Source organism: Odocoileus virginianus, chromosome 2 (assembly GCF_023699985.2).
Source record: "Odocoileus virginianus isolate 20LAN1187 ecotype Illinois chromosome 2, Ovbor_1.2, whole genome shotgun sequence".
NCBI lineage: Eukaryota > Metazoa > Chordata > Mammalia > Artiodactyla > Cervidae > Odocoileus > Odocoileus virginianus.
In genome coordinates this window covers 35,072,100-35,091,227 of record NC_069675.1, presented here as the reverse complement: position 1 = coordinate 35,091,227, position 19,128 = coordinate 35,072,100, and the positions used below count along the sequence as shown (strand labels likewise).

At 39.6% G+C, this 19,128-nt stretch overlaps 1 protein-coding gene across 8 annotated transcripts in view; it reads right to left on the bottom strand.

The window, feature by feature from the left end:
* ACYP2 (acylphosphatase 2) overlaps nt 1-19,128 on the bottom strand; it is a 313,536-nt gene that overhangs the window by 119,798 nt on the left and 174,610 nt on the right. The window contains exon 5 of one of the 8 annotated variants that reach the window (XM_070478372.1): nt 8,868-8,924. The exons of the other annotated variants lie outside the window; for them this stretch is intronic. Coding sequence (XP_070334473.1) covers nt 8,868-8,924 — 57 coding nt within the window. The remainder of the gene's footprint in view (nt 1-8,867; nt 8,925-19,128) is intronic. 8 annotated transcript variants of the gene reach the window in all.

The window sequence follows — 19,128 nt, the reverse complement described above, 5'->3', positions numbered from 1 at the left end:
GTCTGAATGAACCAGTTTGAGCCATTTGTAAATAAACACTTGGTTAATAAATACCTGTTGTGTCCCTGAGTTTTGCCTGAAGCCTGCTTTTATTATTACCTGGTGGCAAGTGTGTGAGAGAGTAGCTGAACACACCACCTCCTTTACAGCTCTTACTATTCACCAAAAAAGCCATGCATGTCTAAACTGGCTTAGGCTCATTTTGCAACATGCACTCTACTAACCAGGCTGAATACAGAGGGCATCAAAGAGGATATTATTATTCTTCTGGAACAATCTACTGATTCAAGAATATTGTCACATTCTATTTTTAGGAGTAAATATATCGACTTCTTCATGTAATGGTTCCTCTCTCTCATTGTATTAATTAACTCATTATAAGCTGTTGGTAAGTTCCAGCCAATCAGTGTTCTTAATCAGGAGTTCATGAACTACAGCCCACCTGTCAAATGTGGCAGCTATGTGTTTTTGTACAGCCCACAAGCTAAGCACCGTTCTGAAATGCTAAAATGGTTAGAAAAACTGAAAAGAATAATGTTCAGGTCATGTAAGTTATATGAAATTCATATTTCAGCATTCATGAAGAAATTTATTGGAACACAGTTTCATTCATTAGTTTACATATCATCCATGGCTGCTTTTATGCTACAGTGACAGAGTTTGGTAGTGACTAAGACTATTAGGCCCAAGAAAGCTAAACTATTTGCTATCTAGTTCTTTACAGAAAAAGTTTTCTGATGGGATACAGTGTTGAACAAGTCAGGATATAGGCTCAATTCTCATATGAGCGTAGGTTCCAGAGGGAGATGGAAGACAAACAGAGAAATACCCCAAGGCAGAAAGTGCTGTGGAAAATAAGAGTGTGATTCATGTCAATGTATGACAAAACCCACTACAATATTGTAAAGTAATTAGCCTCCAACTAATAAAAATAAATAAATAAATAAATAAATGTGTACATAAAGAAAAAAAAAAAGAAAATAAGATGTGAGAGAGACTGACACCAGGCCCACCGAGTCCTCTCTGAGGAAGTGATATCTGAGCGGGGAACTGAATGGCAAGGAGACGGCCACGTGAACGTGAAGACCCCTCAAGCTTGAAGCATTAGGGAAATGACAAAATGGCAAATGGGCAGGTGTATGAACAAGAGAAGAGTGACAAGAAGAGTGTTACGTGCTCCTCTTCTTTCTAAAGACTGTCAGCGACAATAAGAATTTCCCTGGAAGTTGGTGACAACAGCTGAAAAGTCATTCATAACCACTTGGTCAACATAAAAAACTGTCAAAAGAGTAGACAAGCTGAGAGATTCTACCATTTCCCTCAGTTCACTGCCCCAGAAGAGGCAGCAAATCATCTGTGAAATTCCCCTCCCACCTCCCACTTTTCCTCTGTGAAAAGGTGAATAAAGGAGAGGAAATCAGTCAAAGTAACAGAAACCTCTCAACGTAAAGGTGCAGGAGCTACAGACTAGAACAGGAGCGAGAGACTTTCCTGCAGCTCAATCCCCCCCCTTCCCTCCCCATCCTCACACTGCTGCTACTCCAGGTGAGGAGGCTAATTTTGTCTCCACACTCAAATTCACAGCCAAGGTTGTACACACTGTTGTGTGGTTGAAGATCTGAAGAAATGAAGGAAATTCAACCTTACCTGTTACAAATGTGTTCACAAATAACATAGGATCACTCTAAACAACTTCAAAAGCTTTACATAAAGCACCTGACTTTTGTGCTCTCTCTTTGCAAGCACTTATATGTATTTTTAATGACTATGGTTGGAGGGAATATGAATTTTTTAAAACTAATATTCCTATTGATACAATTAAAGAAGTCAGCACCTTTTCAGAGAAAAACAAACCTCTCAAAAGGGGACAAAGAAATGTAATTAGAAATGTATTAAGGTTTAAAAATCTGTTTTTAACTTGTTTCCTAAGAAACCAAAAATAGAACTGACAAGTACAACTTCCAAAGAAGCTTAGATCTACTTACTCTATTATTAAATTTTCCACTTCCAGTTTTTTAGAATAACTAATTTGAGGTTTAAAAAAAAAAGCTCTTACACGAAATAAAATTAAGTTCTCCAGTTAATTGTGTTTGTGAGTCTTTTACTAGAGAAAATTGACCTCCATGAACAAAGAAATTGCCAGGGTTGCTCTCAAACAGGTTAATAATGTATTTTGCAATCATCATAATTTTTAAATAACCATAACTGCCACCATCGTCTGCTGAATTTGTGCAGTAACTTCCTGGCAGCTGAATTTATTTAATATGAAAGTTAATTAAAACTTAGTAGAGACACAGCTGTAAAGTCATTCTTCTATAATATCATTTCATCCCACTCAGTGTCTTCAGTATGAGAAGAAACATATGATTGAAAATTGAGCTCGTATTTATTTTTAAAGTCCTAAGTAGTTGCATGAGATGAAAAGGTCCATATTTGGGCCTGGGCAGAACAGACAAGAAAGAAGACCAGCAGGGAACTGAGAATATGGGATCAACCCAGAAGCCTCAAAAGTCATGGGCTTAGCCTCTTGTGCTCAGGCCCTAGGACTGAGCTGAAAAAGAGGGGCCATAAAAATTCAGCCATGAGTGAGAACCCTCTGCCTACATTTGACTGCCTAACTATGTCCCATTCCAGAAGCTCCAGGGCTTCCGATAAAGAGGTCAAGAGACCAAGAGTCCAAAGCATATTCTCCTATCTTTTGCCTGTCCAAATCCTAACCTTTCTTTCTCAAATTCCCTCTTTTTTGTGAAGGCACATTCACAAATCCTCATCTTCAGTCTAACCAGAGAAATGAACAGGCTTCCAACCATGTAAGGGACTGTGTCTGTTCTGACGAAATATTATAATAAAGTGTTACAGGATTTGAGGATAAAGGTTTTCCTCCTGCGTAGAATTGACAACCAAGTATTATCATCATCAAATTCTGAAAGGAGAAATGAACAATTGGAGCCAGATTGCTCCTTGGAACCTTAAAAGGAAGATGAGCAGTTGTGGACCTGCAAAGGCAGCCTCCTAAGTGCCATGTTCTTGGGGAATACAATACCTCGCTTAGCAGTAAACACAAAGTTCTAACAATATAAAAACTGGCTGCTAATTTCACTTAACCAGAAGTCAGGTGCAACCATACTAGAGAAATGAGGAAAAGAAAGTGTAGTATAAGTATAAGAGTTACATCTTCATCTATCATAATAGAAAGTCAATAGATAATGTCTAAAATTAATGATTTAAGAGATACCAGTTTGAGAATACTATTTTGAAATCAGGAGGCATGCCCAAAGAAATCACTAAAATAGTGATTGAGGAGTAAGAAGGGATGGGTTGGAGTGGGGTGCCTGCCTTTTAAAAAAAATATATTTTAGTACTAGTAGACTTTTTCAACATGTGCAGGTATCAATATTATTTTATTAAAAAACAAAATCAACCTATAAAAACATTTTATTTAAGGAAAAACCTAATAATTTTGGATGACGTTTTCTGTGTGCTGTTTGTCAAAAATGTCTAGGGTAACATGGATATATCTGATAGATCATAGTTGGTTTTAAATTCCTACAGGTTGAAGTTTAGTGAGCATTCTAATGTGGGGGCCAAATTAAGAGGAACATATCTGTATATATGTCAGTAGAGCCCATAGATTAGAAATCAAAGTGGGGGCTTGGGGGGCTGGAAGGATGTCATGGACATGCTCCAAGTCACAGAAGCAGATAAAAACCAGGCAGACCTACCCAGCAAAGCAGAGAAGAATAATACTCAGGGACACAAGAACACAGTGGCCATTTTGTGCTGGCACAAATGATGCTATACGTGTTAATTGGCCTTAGAAGATTCATTGCTAAAATTATAGACAGAAATCATCACCAGGGGAAGGTTAACTTCTGCTAAATAGCTTCCAGTTTTCCTCCAGGAGAAAAAGGGACAAGAGTAAAATACTTTGGAGCAAGAATACCATCTAAAATGGCTTAAGTTAAAAAAAAAAAAAAGAAAAAAAAGAGGTATTTTTTTCCTGTAAGATTCCTATTTGGCTCCTCATGCAGAAAAATCAAGTTTTACAAATCCCAACAAGTTTAAAGGAGTGAAAATTGGCACCAAAAATAGAGCTTTGGCTTATCTTAATGTTGGTCACTCAGGTTGATCATTTTATATGGGATTTAAGTGAACATATGCAATACAAATTTTGCCTTTATCATCCTTAGCTATCCAGAAAATGACAATACTTAAAATTTTATTTCTAACAGTTATTATAGACACACTCAGACTAGAGTTAATATCTCATCTATAATAATCGTCCTCCACACTAGCAGTGTCTTACTCACTTTACACTTTCCCAAGAGATACTTTATATTCATTCTCACAGCTCTTCCTCTTTATTAACTTGAATTTCTCCTAATTTAATTCAATGATTACCATATACATATTTTAAAATAACTCAGCCAATATAAAACAAGAGTTGACTTCTACTATACTTGCCTAAATATTATCCAATAATGTGTCTAAAATTATGTTAATAACTATTCCTTTGGTAATATCCAACTACTTTTCATGGTTCCTAAGTCACCATTCATGTTGCTTTTATCCTTTATTGGACAATCTGATGTAGGACATTTGACTCAGTGGTTTCATCTGGGGCATGTTCTGATAGAGCAAAGAGGAATATGGACATTTTGATGAAACGCTTTTGAGAAATCTACACCAAAAGATAGACACAGTTTTTTTATTATAAATTATAGCAACATCAGTGGTGGAGAAATGGGATGGAATGACCTCTCAGATGGCATGGGGCCAAGGATCAGGTGAGGACCCTGATTTTGTACATTGTATAATTTTTAAAAGTTGGCTTGTTGCTTAGAATTTATTGAAATATTCTATTCTCAAAACAATTGCATCAGCATACACTGACAAAGACCATTTAGCCATTATTCTGATTCTTTAGATATCTCCTACCCAACTTTCTTCCCATTGGATTTTCACGACAACCTCATGTACTATAAGATTACAGACATCACTTTTCACCCAAATAATTCAGAACACTGAATTTTAAAACACATTTTCCTATATAACCATGATGTTACTACTAGACCTAACAAATTTAGCACTAATTCCTCAATGTTCCTTAGTACCCAGGCCATATTCAAATGCCCCCTATCAGCACCTCAAATATCTTTTACAGCTGGTTTGTCCCAACTAGGAAAAAAAATCTGTTTGTGACAGAAATATGGAAAGATATTACAACTGCAAAATCTAGATATAGATGTTAATTATGCTATTCCCTTAATTTTGCATGCATTTGAACATTTTCATAATGATATAATTCTTTTAGACATTATATCTTTGCAAATATGTCTATATATGTGAACAAGGTGGGAAGTTTCTAACTCATGCTACTGACCCCAGTCCTGTTTGATACTGTCATATTTGGACAGTTATATAGAAAGGATATTTATTATGTCTTTTAATTGATGATGTGTGGGGAATAATGAATGTGTTACATAGCTGAATCAAGATTCAAAAATATAACAAGGACTGGTAAAGAAATGATTGGTGATACACTGGGTATATTTTTATGTTAAGTAAGAGTCAGAGGAGAAGGTCACAGGTCACTAGATATAATGATGAAGAAGGGACCTAAGGAATACCATCTAGCTTTTGTGGCAGCTAGAGCAAATGGAATTGTTGGAAGTATTAACAAAATAGGGTTTTTCCTTTACTAAGAGGGACTGGTGCCCTCCCTGCCTATGAGTATCTGTCAGTATTGTCAGAAGATGCTACCATGGGCTCTGCTCCCATGAGCACTGGGGTAGGAATCTCATGGGAAGGGGGGCTGCAAAAGCCAAACTGCTATAGAATCTTCAGTTTCCACTGTTATGGAAGGCAGAGACTATATTATCTTTATATCCACAGTTTCCAGTACTTTGACATAGCAGATTCTTCACAGCGTTCGTGGAATGAATGAATGCTTCCTTACAGGCTACAGGCAATAATCTATTCATCAACAGGTGTAGAGATGCATAAACAGACTGAGCCATCAGGATGCTCTAAGGCAACACCATGGCCACATGGAATATACACACCTTGGTTTCTTTGGCTGTAACCAAATATCATGTCAATAATTGAGACTGTACCCGGATAAGAACATCAACAATGAGGCACCACTGGACCAGGCTCTAATTTTGCTGGATGACTGTCTAAACCGGAATATAAAGCCACAAACATCACAGGAAAGAGGGTCACATGAGTGTGTTTTGGCATTATTAAGGCATTTGTGTTTTCTAAAAAACAATTCAGGTTGAGTGGTTTAGGCTCAAGTAGCTTTACATGGGTTCCAAGGATTTGGGGAGAGATAATCTTTGGCAAAATGGCCAGTGTAAACTCATAAGCCTCACAGTTAAATCCTTACTAGTCTGGCTCTGGCTCACTTTTAAAATCTCTCCCAGTCAGAAAGTCTAAACTCCATGGTGGTGGTGGTGTTCAGTCACTCGTCATGTCTGACTCTTTGCGACCCATGGACTGCAGCATGCCAGACTTCCCTGTCCTTCACTATCTCCCAGAGTTTGCTCAACCTCATGTCCATTGAGTCGGTGATGCCATCCAACCATCTCATCCTCTATAGTCTGAACTATTTCCATATTCCCATGTGGTTCACTTCTGGAAGTTGCACTCTGGTCCTACCACCCTGTCTTTTATGGAGCTACCCCTCCACTTCTTCACTCTGCTCTGAATATCCAAATTCTACTCACCCCAAAGTCCAAATCAGACTCCATAATTTTAACCTCCTTTGGTCTCTTGAGGTTCTACCACACTTCTCTACCATTTGACAGAATGCTCTCTGTATAGGTAATTATATTTCATAGGCAAAGGTTTTATTTACTCAGGTAGATTATAAGCTCAATGCCAAGGATTTTTAATTTCCCGAAGTGCCTAGCACAATGCTTCACATGGGAGGTGCTAAATAAATATGAAGCACTCAGTGAATGAGTCCAAACATTTGTGAACCACTTCTTTTTGTCTGAAACTTTGTCTAAAACAAACTTCTAGTCTTTATGGCTTCATCATGCCATGAATAAATTTCTCAGCTAAAAAAAAACTCAATCCTCAAGTGTTCCTGCTGCTGCTATAATAGAGGGTCTCAGAGACAAAACCTGGCAAACAATACTCTCTTGTCGCATTTAATAAGGGTGAGTCACTTTAAACTAGACAAGCAAGCACTGTATTCCAGAAATTGTCTCTTCCCACTGTGTTGAAAAGAAAATATTCATTGATTTTAGATATATTAAACCAAAACATACTCAGAAAAAATAGGTAACTTTCATATGTGTGTATGAGTATGGTCAATATCCTCCATACTCAAAATGTCCTCCATGGATAAACAGAATCCATCTCACTTGGGAGCTTGGATTAGAAATGCAGAGTATCAGGTTCTATCTCAAACTTACTGAATGAGAATCCTGTTTTTTAACAAAAACCCTAGGTGATTTTAAATGCCTTGAACAAGCCCAAAGTGGGCATAGCTGATTGCACTGGAGTTTTTTATGTAGGCTCCTGAGAATATAGGTTTTCTGTCCTTTGAAAATAGTCTATACCCGTGGTTCAACACTTGCCAGAGCCCGCCACCGGGGTTTCTCATTTAGTAGGTCTGGGGTGGGACCCCAGAATCTCCATTTCTAACCAGCTTCCAGATGACGCCTGTGGTGATGCTGCTGGTCCAGGAATCACAACCACTGGTTCATATCACCTAAAAATCACATGTTGCATATTCAGGGGATTCTGCTTCAATTGCACTCCCAGTAGAAGGGGGAGTATTAAGATAGCAGAGAGGAAAGAGCAAAAGAAGTGGAAGCAAAATGTTTCATTTGTGTTGCAGGAAGATAGCAGTTAAATGTTCCTTTCTACACAGTGGGATAAAAATAGTTGAAGAAATTACTATAGCAACAGCTGTGTTATCCTCTAGGTTTTTTTCTACTGACAATTCAGAAAAGGAAACCCGTCTTCCCATCTTACAGAAATTCTGTTTCAACACTGAGCCTTATCAAAAACAAAAGCCATAGGAAACAGATCCCATTCGTTAAGGACTATGAGGTAACAAAAGAGATATAAGATGCATTTGAAAATGACTCTGAGGGTGAAACAGATCACCAGCCCAGGTTGGATGCATGAGACAAGTGCTCAGGCCTCGTGCACTGGGAAGACCCAGAGGGATGGGGTGGAGAGGGAGGTGGGAGGGGGGACTGGGATGGGGAATACATGTAAATCCATGGCTAATTCATTTCAATGTATGACAAAAACCAAAATAATAATAATAATAATAATTCCAATTAAAAAAAAAAAAAAAAAAAGAAAATGACTCTGAGGCCTGGATTTGGATTCTTTGGTCAAGCAGTGAAACAAAAATGAGTTTTTTATATCTTTGACTCTAAAACCAGAAGAACAGCAGAGTGATGTTGAGAACATTTTACAAATTTTTAAACTTTAAAAATAATCTCAGTTCCTATTTAAAATTCTCAAAATTATAAATAAAACAATATATGTATGTATAAACCAAAGAGCTCCACCTAGAGTTGAAAAAAAAAGTTATTACTTAATGCACACAAATAGAAAAGCTCCATTCACCCATATCTTATGTATAGTCTTTTTTGTTGATATTGAAAATAACTATTTTTATGAAATCTTTACAAAAAGGATAACTTTCTGAAATGTGAAATACTGTTAATTAAAGGAGAACTGAGTTTCAAATAATGCTGTAAACTACTTCTAAAAATTTGATAATAATACTTGTTATTATGGATGATTTAGAAGCCACTGTCTTAAAGCAAAGTATTTGAAAGTTGGGATCATGTTTAAAGCATCATAAAGAAGATTAAAAAATGGATTCTTACCTGAACTTGCCGTGTGACCTTGAGCAGCTCACCTTCCAGCTCTGAATTTTCTCACCACTGAGGATTAAACAAGATCAGTGGTTCTCAGCCTGACTGCACTTTGGAAGTGTCTGGGAATATCAAGAAATCAATGCCTGGGTCCTACCCCTGGAGATTCCAATTTAGTTGTCTACTGTAGGGCCTAACCTCGTTGCCTTGAAAAAGCTCCTGGGTGATTCTAATGTGCACAGAGGCTGCTTTGGATCAGCTTGCTCGATTGCACCCCCCAAACCTATTACTCTAGTTAGTGGTTCTTATGCTTCAAGTGCTTGAGAGTCCCATGGTAGTCTTGTCAAAACACAGACTGCCGGCTCATTGACAGCTCCCTCCACCCCAGCCACCCCGGGCGAGGGCTTCTGATTCTGCGGCGGCCCAAGGTTTTGCATTTCTAAAAAGTTTCCGGGCTTCCCTTGTGGCTTAGCTGGTAAAGAATCCCCCTGCAATGCTAATACTACTAGTCCAGAGTCACAGTTAGAAAATCTGTTTTACATGGTGACCTCAAAACTACACTTTCCTAACTCCCCGGATTATTATTCCTCTATTTTATCAAACCACAGTATGATATTAATTAGTCTCCCTGATTCCTGCCTCTCTCCCTCCAGTTCTTAGCCCACACTACCAAGTTAACACCCTAACCCCCAAATTCTGTGCTGCTCCCTGACTGAACTTTTTCAATGACTCCCCAGTGCTGAAAGAAGACAAGACCAACTAACACAACATACAGGATTTTCACAGTTTGACCCCAAACTTCCTTTCTAGTCTCAGTTTCCAATAGTCCCTGTCATTTGCCTGTGTTCCAGTCACTTGTCTCCACACTCACACAAAGGCTCCGTGCCTTTGTGCCTGGTATTCCCTTGTCCTGGAATGTCCTGATCCCACTTTCTCTTTTTGACATACATGTTCTGTCTGTCCTGTGTGCCAGGACCTGTGCCAGGCTTGGGGAATTCAGGGAGAACAGAAGGACCCCTTCCCTTCAGGCGTCTTGTGATGTGGTGGGCATTGTTGAACAGTGAACCCACACCATTACCCACCCCGCTCCCTCACTGTATATTTTCTCTATATTATGAGGTTTTGACAGCTTAAAAAAACCTTTCTGGCTGGAGACAGGCTGCCCCTCCTGGAGGCTTGCCAATTCTTAGAGATAGCCCTGAGCTTGCCTTTAATGGAAACTAACCCCTCTGAGCCCTACCCCCTCCATTGGGCCCCGCATCCCAACAGGCAGTAATCCTTCCTCTTAAATATCCCTCGGGCTTCCCAGGTAGCTGGTGGGAAAGAACCTGCCTAGCAACACAGGAGATGCAAGAGGTATGGGTTCCATCCCTGGGTCAGAAAGATTCCCTGGAGCAGAAAATAGCACCCCCACTCCAGTATTCTTGCCTGGGAAATCCCACGGACAGAGGAGCCTGGCGGGCTACAGTCTATGGTGTTGCAGAGAGTCAGACAGGACTGAGAAACTAAGCACTTAAACTTCCCAGCACCAGATTTCAGGCAGCTAGGGACAAACTCTACAGTCCAAAGCCCTCCAGGACGATTCCGACAGCCAATCCTAAACGTTTCACCTGCCCTGCCTTGCCTTCCTACAGACACCCCCAGCAAAGGCTCTGGCCTAAACCTTCCCCTCGCTGCCTCCTGATTCCCCTGCTGTTGTCCCCTTGACTGTGCAAGGCATGCCTAGCCTTCTGTCTCCAGGACCTGTGAGCACAGGAAACTTTTCTCCTGAACTTCAAATATGTGGCTCCACCAAACTGACCATCTCATAGAAGAACACTCACCTTGGTTACCATGGCTGGGAAGCTGGTTACAGCTAGAGACAGCCCATGGTGCACACACAGAAATGTGCTGCAGGCTGTTGGGCGGATGGGGGCGGACAGCGGCGCGGTCCTGCGGAGTTTGCTTCCCAGATTAAAGGGAACAGACCCAGGGCCATCCCCTCCTCCAGGCTTCAGCCACGGTGCTGGAAGTCGAGCGGTCCTTTTACAACCATGAGGGAAAAAGATAAGAAAACCCCACAGACCCAGGCCCTGACACTGAGGACCAGCCCACAGAATACAACACCCACTGACCTCCGAGCCCCTTTATATCTAAGGACAACCCCCCACCACCTGTTGGAGCCACTTGCTTTAAACTCTCACTACAGCTGAAAGCATTCTCTGGGGGTGGAGGTGGGGGATAGCAAGCAAGTAATTCCTAACAGCTGTGCTAAGCGACGTGAAGAGGCAGAGCAGGGTGGGTGAGAGGGGGTAACAGCGCGAGTGGGGGTGATCAGCAAGGCTTGGAGGTAAAGGAGCCAGAGGAGAGAGCATCTGAGAGTCCTAAGAGAAGAAAGCGCGGTGTGGCGAGGGGGCTGAAAGCCCAGTGAGAGGGAGAGCGGCCGACGAGGCCGGAGAGGCCAACCCAGGCCCGTCCCCCCAAGGTAGGAGGGAGCACCTTCCTCCGGGCACCCCAGCTCTCCAGTCCCAGGCTCCACCCTTGTGTCTCCCAGCCTGTGCTGAACTCACCTCCTTCCCTCTTTCCCCCAGACAGACAGCTTGGACTTCTCACAATACCTTTAATCATTTTGTACCCTCAGCAGGGAGACGGAAAGACACTAAACATTCACTGAATGAAAAAATTATCATGATAGGCTATTTTAACTGTTGAATCCAGTAAGAGTAACTGTTTAATCTATGACTGGTTTTGAGGCCCAGTTCTGCAGTCAAACCCTATCACCCACCCATTCTGCCATTTATACATGACGGGATGAGATGCTTGCCCCATTCGAACTTATTGCTGTTAAACTATTAGGTAACCTTCCATGAGCCTGTCAGCTCTATGATTTCCTGATTTTCAAGTATTTTTTTAAAAGCACAAAGAGCTTGATGTTAGCACCCCAGCCAAAGAAACAGAAATACTTCTATTAGGCACTGAAATATTATCCATATTTGTTTTTAAATAGCAGGTTTGGAGTGGTTTTATTTAATTTCAATTTCTTAATTTTTATAATTGACTTGATTCACTTAAAATCAGTCCAATTGTTTACTTACAAATTACAAAGGCAAGCAAAACTTTCTCATCATGAGTCCTTATTTGACTCAGTATTTATTTGAAAAATACTTCATAGACTATAATTAAAAGTGAATCACCAAGTTTAAATTTAAAATGCACTCATGTTTAGGAATCAACACTTTAAAAATATTGGGCAAAGCACACACTGTGGTCGGGGAGGGCAGCAGGGAGCAGTATTTTAATGGTCTGTGTGCGAAGGCACTCAGTCGTGTCTGACTCTTTGTGACCCCAGGGACTGTAGCCCACCAGGCTTCTCTGTCCATGGGATTCTCCAGGCAAGAGTACTGGAGTGGGGTGCCATTTCCTTCTACAGGGAATGTAAACCATAGGCTTTAGTTAATAAAAATGTATCAACACTGGTCCATCAAATGCAAGATGTTAATAACAGAGGAAGTGAGTTGGGTAGAGATATATAGGCACTCTCTCCACTTTTTGTTCAATTTTTCTGTAAAACTGCTCTAAAAAGTAAAGTCCATTAATTTTTTTTAAATGTGTCACATTGTGCATTTATTAAATATGATGAACTAAATTCACATATTTAAAGTGTAAACTTTAAAGCAAAAGTCATGCATCTAAGCACTTTTAATAAAGATGTTATATTGCAGAAGAAAAGTAATGACTTAGAATTTGAGGTCTAAAACCTGATATTAGAACTCCGACTCTACTGTAGATATTTTTCATGTCTCTAGTTTTCCAACAGAGTAACTGATATCAAATAAGTTACATTAAAATTTTTTTCCAAAATTACATCTTCTCAGTGAATTTTTGTTCTTCTGAAAAATGTCTGTCTTCCATATCTCCATAGAACATGTCATGAAAAACACACACGCACACACACAGACAGAACATCTAATGGAGCTTTCTTAATAACACTATCAGTTTGTAAAAGGATTTAAATGAATAAAGTATAAAAATACTAGCAAAGCACTTTGAGAGTCTCAGATGATAAAGTTAGGAAAAACTAGCAAGTCTGTTAACATAGAAATTCATGCCACTAATGGTCTGTCAGAGAAAAGTTATTTTTACAAATATTAAATAACTTTGAATCTGACACTACCTAATTATTCATGAAATCCATTGCTTCATTCCCGTCCACTTCTGTAACCACTAGAAATTTAAAACAATGGCATTTCGTAGTTAGAGCAAAAGGCTGTTATAATTTGACATTCCATACAAATGCTATTTGTGGAAAAGATAAATACAATTATATCGATGAATATATCTATTCTACTTCTGACTCAAACTAAACACATTTCAAGTATATATATGTTATCAACTCTTTATAGAACCATAGAATCTTAGTTGGACAGGATCTTTGAGGCCACCTACACTAACTTAATGCTTCCCAGGTGGTGCAGTGGTAAAGAATGTGCCTGCCCATCAGGAGATGCAGGAGACTTGGGTTTGAGCCCTCAGTTGGGAAGATCCCCTGGAGGAGGAAATGGCAACCTGCTCCAATATTCTTGCCTGGAAAATTCCACGGAGGAGGAGGAAAAGTCCAGAGGAGCCTGGCAAGTTACAGTCCACTGGGTTGCGAAGAGCTGGACATGACTGAGCGACTGGGCACACACACACGCACAGCACATGCTACCTTACTGTCCAATGAGTTAGATCTCCTATGACACCCTCCACTCTTATCTACACCAGGAGTCTGAAACACTTTCTGTTAAAGGCCTGATGGTAAACACCTTGTGTCCATCCAGTCTCTACTGCAAACGCTCATCGCTGCCTTTGTAGCACAAAAACAGCAGCAGACAAAACAGGAACAAATGGGCATGGCTGTGCCCCCAATAAACCTTTGTTTATAAAACAGACAGTAGACCAGATCTGGCCAGAAGGCCACAGTATGCCAACGCCTGATATAGACCCCTCCCAGTTACTGATAAAATTCTATTAGATACGTTTGACACCTTCAAAGGAAAATTCTCTGCTGGGGGGACTGAAATAAGCAAATTCACCCATTGCTATAAATAAATATTGTCTTCTGAAACAATACAGAACGTCGATCCTTTGCCTTGTATCAGTCCTTCAAATACCTGAAGTAAACGATCACAGTTCCCTCAAGTGGTACTTTCTTCAGTCTAAATACTCCCATGCCGTCAAGCATTCCTTCTATTATGACCCAGTTTTCCAGACCACGTGACCAACTGATCATCCTGTTGTATACATACCCAAGTCCATTACCCTTTGAAGTACAGAGTAGAGATACATGACATATGGTTTTCAAAATATGCAGTAATCAAGATGGAATTTTAGTTTTAGAATTTGGCTCACTGTCTCCAAATACAAATGTTTTTAGTTTCCCCGGGGGTTTTGTTTCAACAAAATTACTATTTAGTCTTTAAGAAAATATACTTTGTGTAGATATGGCCAAAGGTTAATGCCCAGTGTCATAACTCTATGTATTAATTTTAAATGATTACCAAGAAATAAAAGTATTTTTTGTTTCATTTTAGGGAAAAAAAAAGTAGGCTTAATAAAATGATGAATTCGAAATGGTTCCTACACATCAAAAAATGTTGGCAGAACTTACCTCTACAATTGGAATCATAGTGCAATTTACAAAAGAAAACTATCAGTAATTTTTCAGAGAAAATGAAACACAGAAGAGGAAGAAAAACACAAACACATACATCTGCAGTGTGTCCTTGGATATTTCTGGCCTGTTAGCAAGAACAGAGCATGGTTGCTATAGTCAGAGCCAGGATAAACCTCTAAATGATGGTCCATGTTTTATTTCACATTTCAATAACTTGGGAAGAAACCATATCCATGTTTTAAAAGACAATTTAGTTCTAATTTCCATGACTTATTATCATAGCATTCTAAAAAATGTTTTAATAACTAGAGAAAATAATTCATATTTATATATAGCTATAAATGCACTACATTTGGTCTGAATTTACAACCCATTTCTGTAACTTACTGTACTTTAATTTTTTGATAATTCAGTACCTTAAAAAGTATATTGCACACAGTAGATGGTAGAGGAGAAAATTCATTGTTTAAAGTGTAAATATTTTTATTTGTACCAACATCACAATTTATGTTTTTTAAGTCTGATTTAAACTCTCTGGTGCCTGCTTCCTGCTTCCTTCACAAAGGCTCTCCCTGTGTAATCCCATCCATGTACAAGCCTGCAGACACTATCCACATACAGATGACAACCAAATTTGTTTCTCTAGCCCGGTTTCTCTGCAGGGATGACCCACATATCTGAGAGCCTACTGGCACTTCCACCTGGACAGTCCAACCGCCACTAAGAGCATGAGCAAAGATGGAACACCCCGGGTGATCTCATGAGAGGGAGTGTTTGCTGATTATTCATTATGTGCCATGCACTGTGCTCAGCGTTTCAAACGGATTTTCTCACTTAATCTTCACAGTGCAGTTAAACATGGTATTTCCTTTTACCTGAAACCCCATTCAAATGATAGCATCCAAAATATGAAATATGTAACCAACATCATTCATTAACTACCTAGTATCCATCCCCCTGCCCTTCTTCCTGGACGAACTGGAACAACAATTTGTTCAGAGCATCAATAAGTCAAACCAATTTCTTAGTCTTCTTTGCAGCAAGGAGTAACTATAGGTCCATATAGGAGCCATTGAAACTTCAGAGATGTCTGTTTTGGGAAGTTCAGGAAACAACACAATTCCTTATTCTTTCCTTCATTCCTCCTGACTTAATAATGGATATTATGTGCAGCTGCACTTTTTCATTTTTTTGACCATCAGGGAAAGGCCAAGAGAAGCACAGAGACACTGGCCCTCATATCACTGAGCTCTTGAACCAAGGCCAGTAACCATCTACCTCCACACTTGTTACTGAGAAAAATGAACTCCTGTATGTTACAACCATTTTCAGTATGGTTTTCTACCAACCTACTACTGAAAACAGTCCTGTTGGATACAAAACTGTAATCTGAATTAGAGACTTTAAACAAACTAGAATGAAAGCAGGAGGAAACAAACTAGGAGAAAGAGCAACAAACTAGGAGGAAGAGCACAGAAAGACAAAGGGTGTTACACCCCGAGTGCTTGCAGTGTGTTAGTTGCTCGGTTGTGTCTGACTCTTTGAGACCCCATGGACTGTTGCCCACCAGGCTCTCCTGTCCACTGGATTTCCCAGGCAAGAATACTGGAGTGGGTAGCCATTTCCTCCTCCAGAGAATTTTCCCAACCCAAGAATCAAACCAATGTCTCTTGCACTGCAGTCAGATTCTTTACTGGCTGAGGCACCTGGGAAGCAAAACCAACGAGAAACAAGTCGGTTACCTCATAGAACCCACGGAAGACTGGGGATGTGGAGGCATCAAGGCACCAAAGTGCTTCACTCAATATGCCAACAAATTTGGAAAACTCAGCAGTGGCCACAGGACTGAAAAAGGTCAGTTTTCATTTGAATCTCAAAGAAGGGCAATGCCAAAGAACGTTCAAACAACTGCACAATTGTACTCATTTCAAATGCTGGCAATACTCAGAATCCTTCAAGCTAGGCTTCAGCAGTAGGTGAATCAAGAACTTCCAGATGTATAAGCTGGATTTAGCAAAGGCAGGAACCAGAGATCAAATTGCCAACATCCACTGGATCATAGAGATAGCAAGAGAATTCCAGAAAAACATCTACTTCTGCTTCATTGACTACATTAAAGTGTTTGACTGTGTGGATCATAACAAACTGGAAAACTCTTCAAGAGGTGGGAATACCAGATCACCTTACTTGCCTCCTGAGAAACCTGTATAGAGATCAACAGGCAACAGTTAGAACCAGACATGGAACAACAGACTGATTCAAAATTGGGAAAGGAGTACATCAAGGCTATATATTGTCACCCTGCTTATTTAACTTATATGCAGGGTACATCATGTGAAATCCTGGGCTGGATGACTCACAAGCTAGAATCAAGATTTCTGGGAGAAATATCAACAACCTTAGATATGCAGATGATATCACTTTAATGGCAGAAAGTGAAGAGGAACTAAAGAGCCTCTTGATGACAGTGAAAGAGGAGAGTGAAAAGGCTGGCTTAATACTTTACATTCAAAAACACTAACATCATGGCATCTGGTCCCATCACTTTATGGCAAATAAATGTTGGAAGAGTGGAAACCATGACATATTTTCTCCAAAATCGCAGCAGATGGTGACTGCAACCATGAAGTTAAAAAAATGTTTGCTCCTTGGAAGAAAAGCGATGACAAACTAAAGACACTGTATTAAAAAGCAGAGACATCGCTTTGCCAACAAAGGTCCTCACAGTCAAAGCTATGGATTTTCCAGTAGTCAGGTATGGATGTGAGAGTTGGACCACAAAGGCTCAGTGCCAAAGAACTGATGCTTTCAAACTGCAGTGCTAGAGAAGGCTCTTGAGAGTCCTATGGATTGCAAGGAGATCAAACAGGCCAATCCTAAAGGAAATTAGTTCTAAATATTCACTGGAAGGACTGATGCTCAAGCTGAAGCTCTAATACTTTGGCCACCTCTTGCAAAGAGCTGACTCATTGGAAAAGACCTTAATGCTGGGAAAGATTGAGGGCAAGAGAAGAAGGGAGTGACAGAGGATGAGATGGTTGGATGGCATCACTGACTCAATGGACATGAGTTTGAGCAAGCTCCAAGAGACAGTGAAGTACTGGGAAGCCTGGTGTGCTGCAGTTCATGGGGTGGTAGAGAGCCAGTCATGACTTGGAGATTAAAAAAAAAAAACAACAATAAGGACTGCAGAAGACAAGACCTAAAGATTTAGCATTTGGAGCTCCCCAACAAAAAGCCAGCTCTCCATCAGTCACCACCATTCCTCAAGTCAACAAGTCGGCAATTACATGTTTGAAAATTTCCTTAAAAATCTGTTTATTCTTGGCTGTCTGTTCATATTTATGAGAAGGTCACTGAAATATGATTGTAGGGGAGGACTGGATATGAAAGAGAGGAGCAAAACAATCAGAACAAAAAAAAGAAGGGGTGAAAGGAAAAAAAGAGAAACTTAGAGGAAACAAAAACAAAGCAAAAAGCAGAAGAAAACCGCAAAATCCCATTTTCCTCAGAGAAATATGAGAGGAAAAAAAAACCCCAAGAACAAGGTGCTATGAAGTGGAAACAATCAAAATATTGCAGCAGAAACAAACAAAATTAATAGGAAGTTTGGAAGATGAAGTTGAGACAATTTCCCAGAAAATGAAGTTTGGAGACTAGGTGAGAAAAGTCAAAAATTAGAGGATCAGGGCCATATAGAAATCTCAAAAGATGAGAACCAAGAAGTGAGAAAGAGAAACTTCCCTGGAGGTAAAGTGGTTAAGAAGACTCTTTCTAATGCAGGGGATTTGGGTTTAATCCCTGGTCAGGCAATTAAACCTGCATACTGAAACAAAAGAAGTCCACAACAAAAGAAAGCACGCATGCCACAACAAAGACTCAGTGCAGCCAAAAAAAAAAAAGAAATTTAAACAGCAAGAGAGAAAGAAATTGTCAAAGGAAGACAATTCTTCTCTAAGAGCCCAACATCTAAAGTGAAATTAAAACATACATGAAGGTAGATGATTGTGAAAATGCAGAAAAAGAGGAAGAAATTGAACATCTAAAAAGGTGTGGCTCCCAAACCTTTGTATGAAAATGACATCAAATCTCTCAACAGCAACACAAGAAGTCATGGAACTATGCCTTCCTAGCTCTGAATGGAAGATGATTTGGGGCATAAGATTTTATAACTCCAACTGAGTATGAGGGCAGATGAAGGCAGGCAAGGACAAAACCTTTCTGTCTCTCAGGAACATTTTGGAGGGAAGCATATGGAGAATTAGGTTTCAACAAAATAAGGGACTAAATTAAGGTAATGAAAACATGTGACTGAGGAAAGAGAAACCCACTCTATGAAATGGGCAAGGGGCTAAACACCAGAATGACTGCTGTTTAGGAAGAGAGGAAGACAAGCTTCTGGGGAAAAGTATAACTGATAGGATATGAGATGCACCTCGACATTTGGAGATAGATCTTCTGTGGGGGTTAGAAAAATAGTTTGATAGGTATATGGAGTTTCTTTAGGGAAAAATAGTAAAGTTGTTAGATTGAACAATATGAAATTTCTGTTTTGTAGTTCCAAATTTTGTCCAACATTGAATGTTTTATATGGTTCAATGTAACTTACAAGTAAGTAACATGATGCAGGAAATCTGC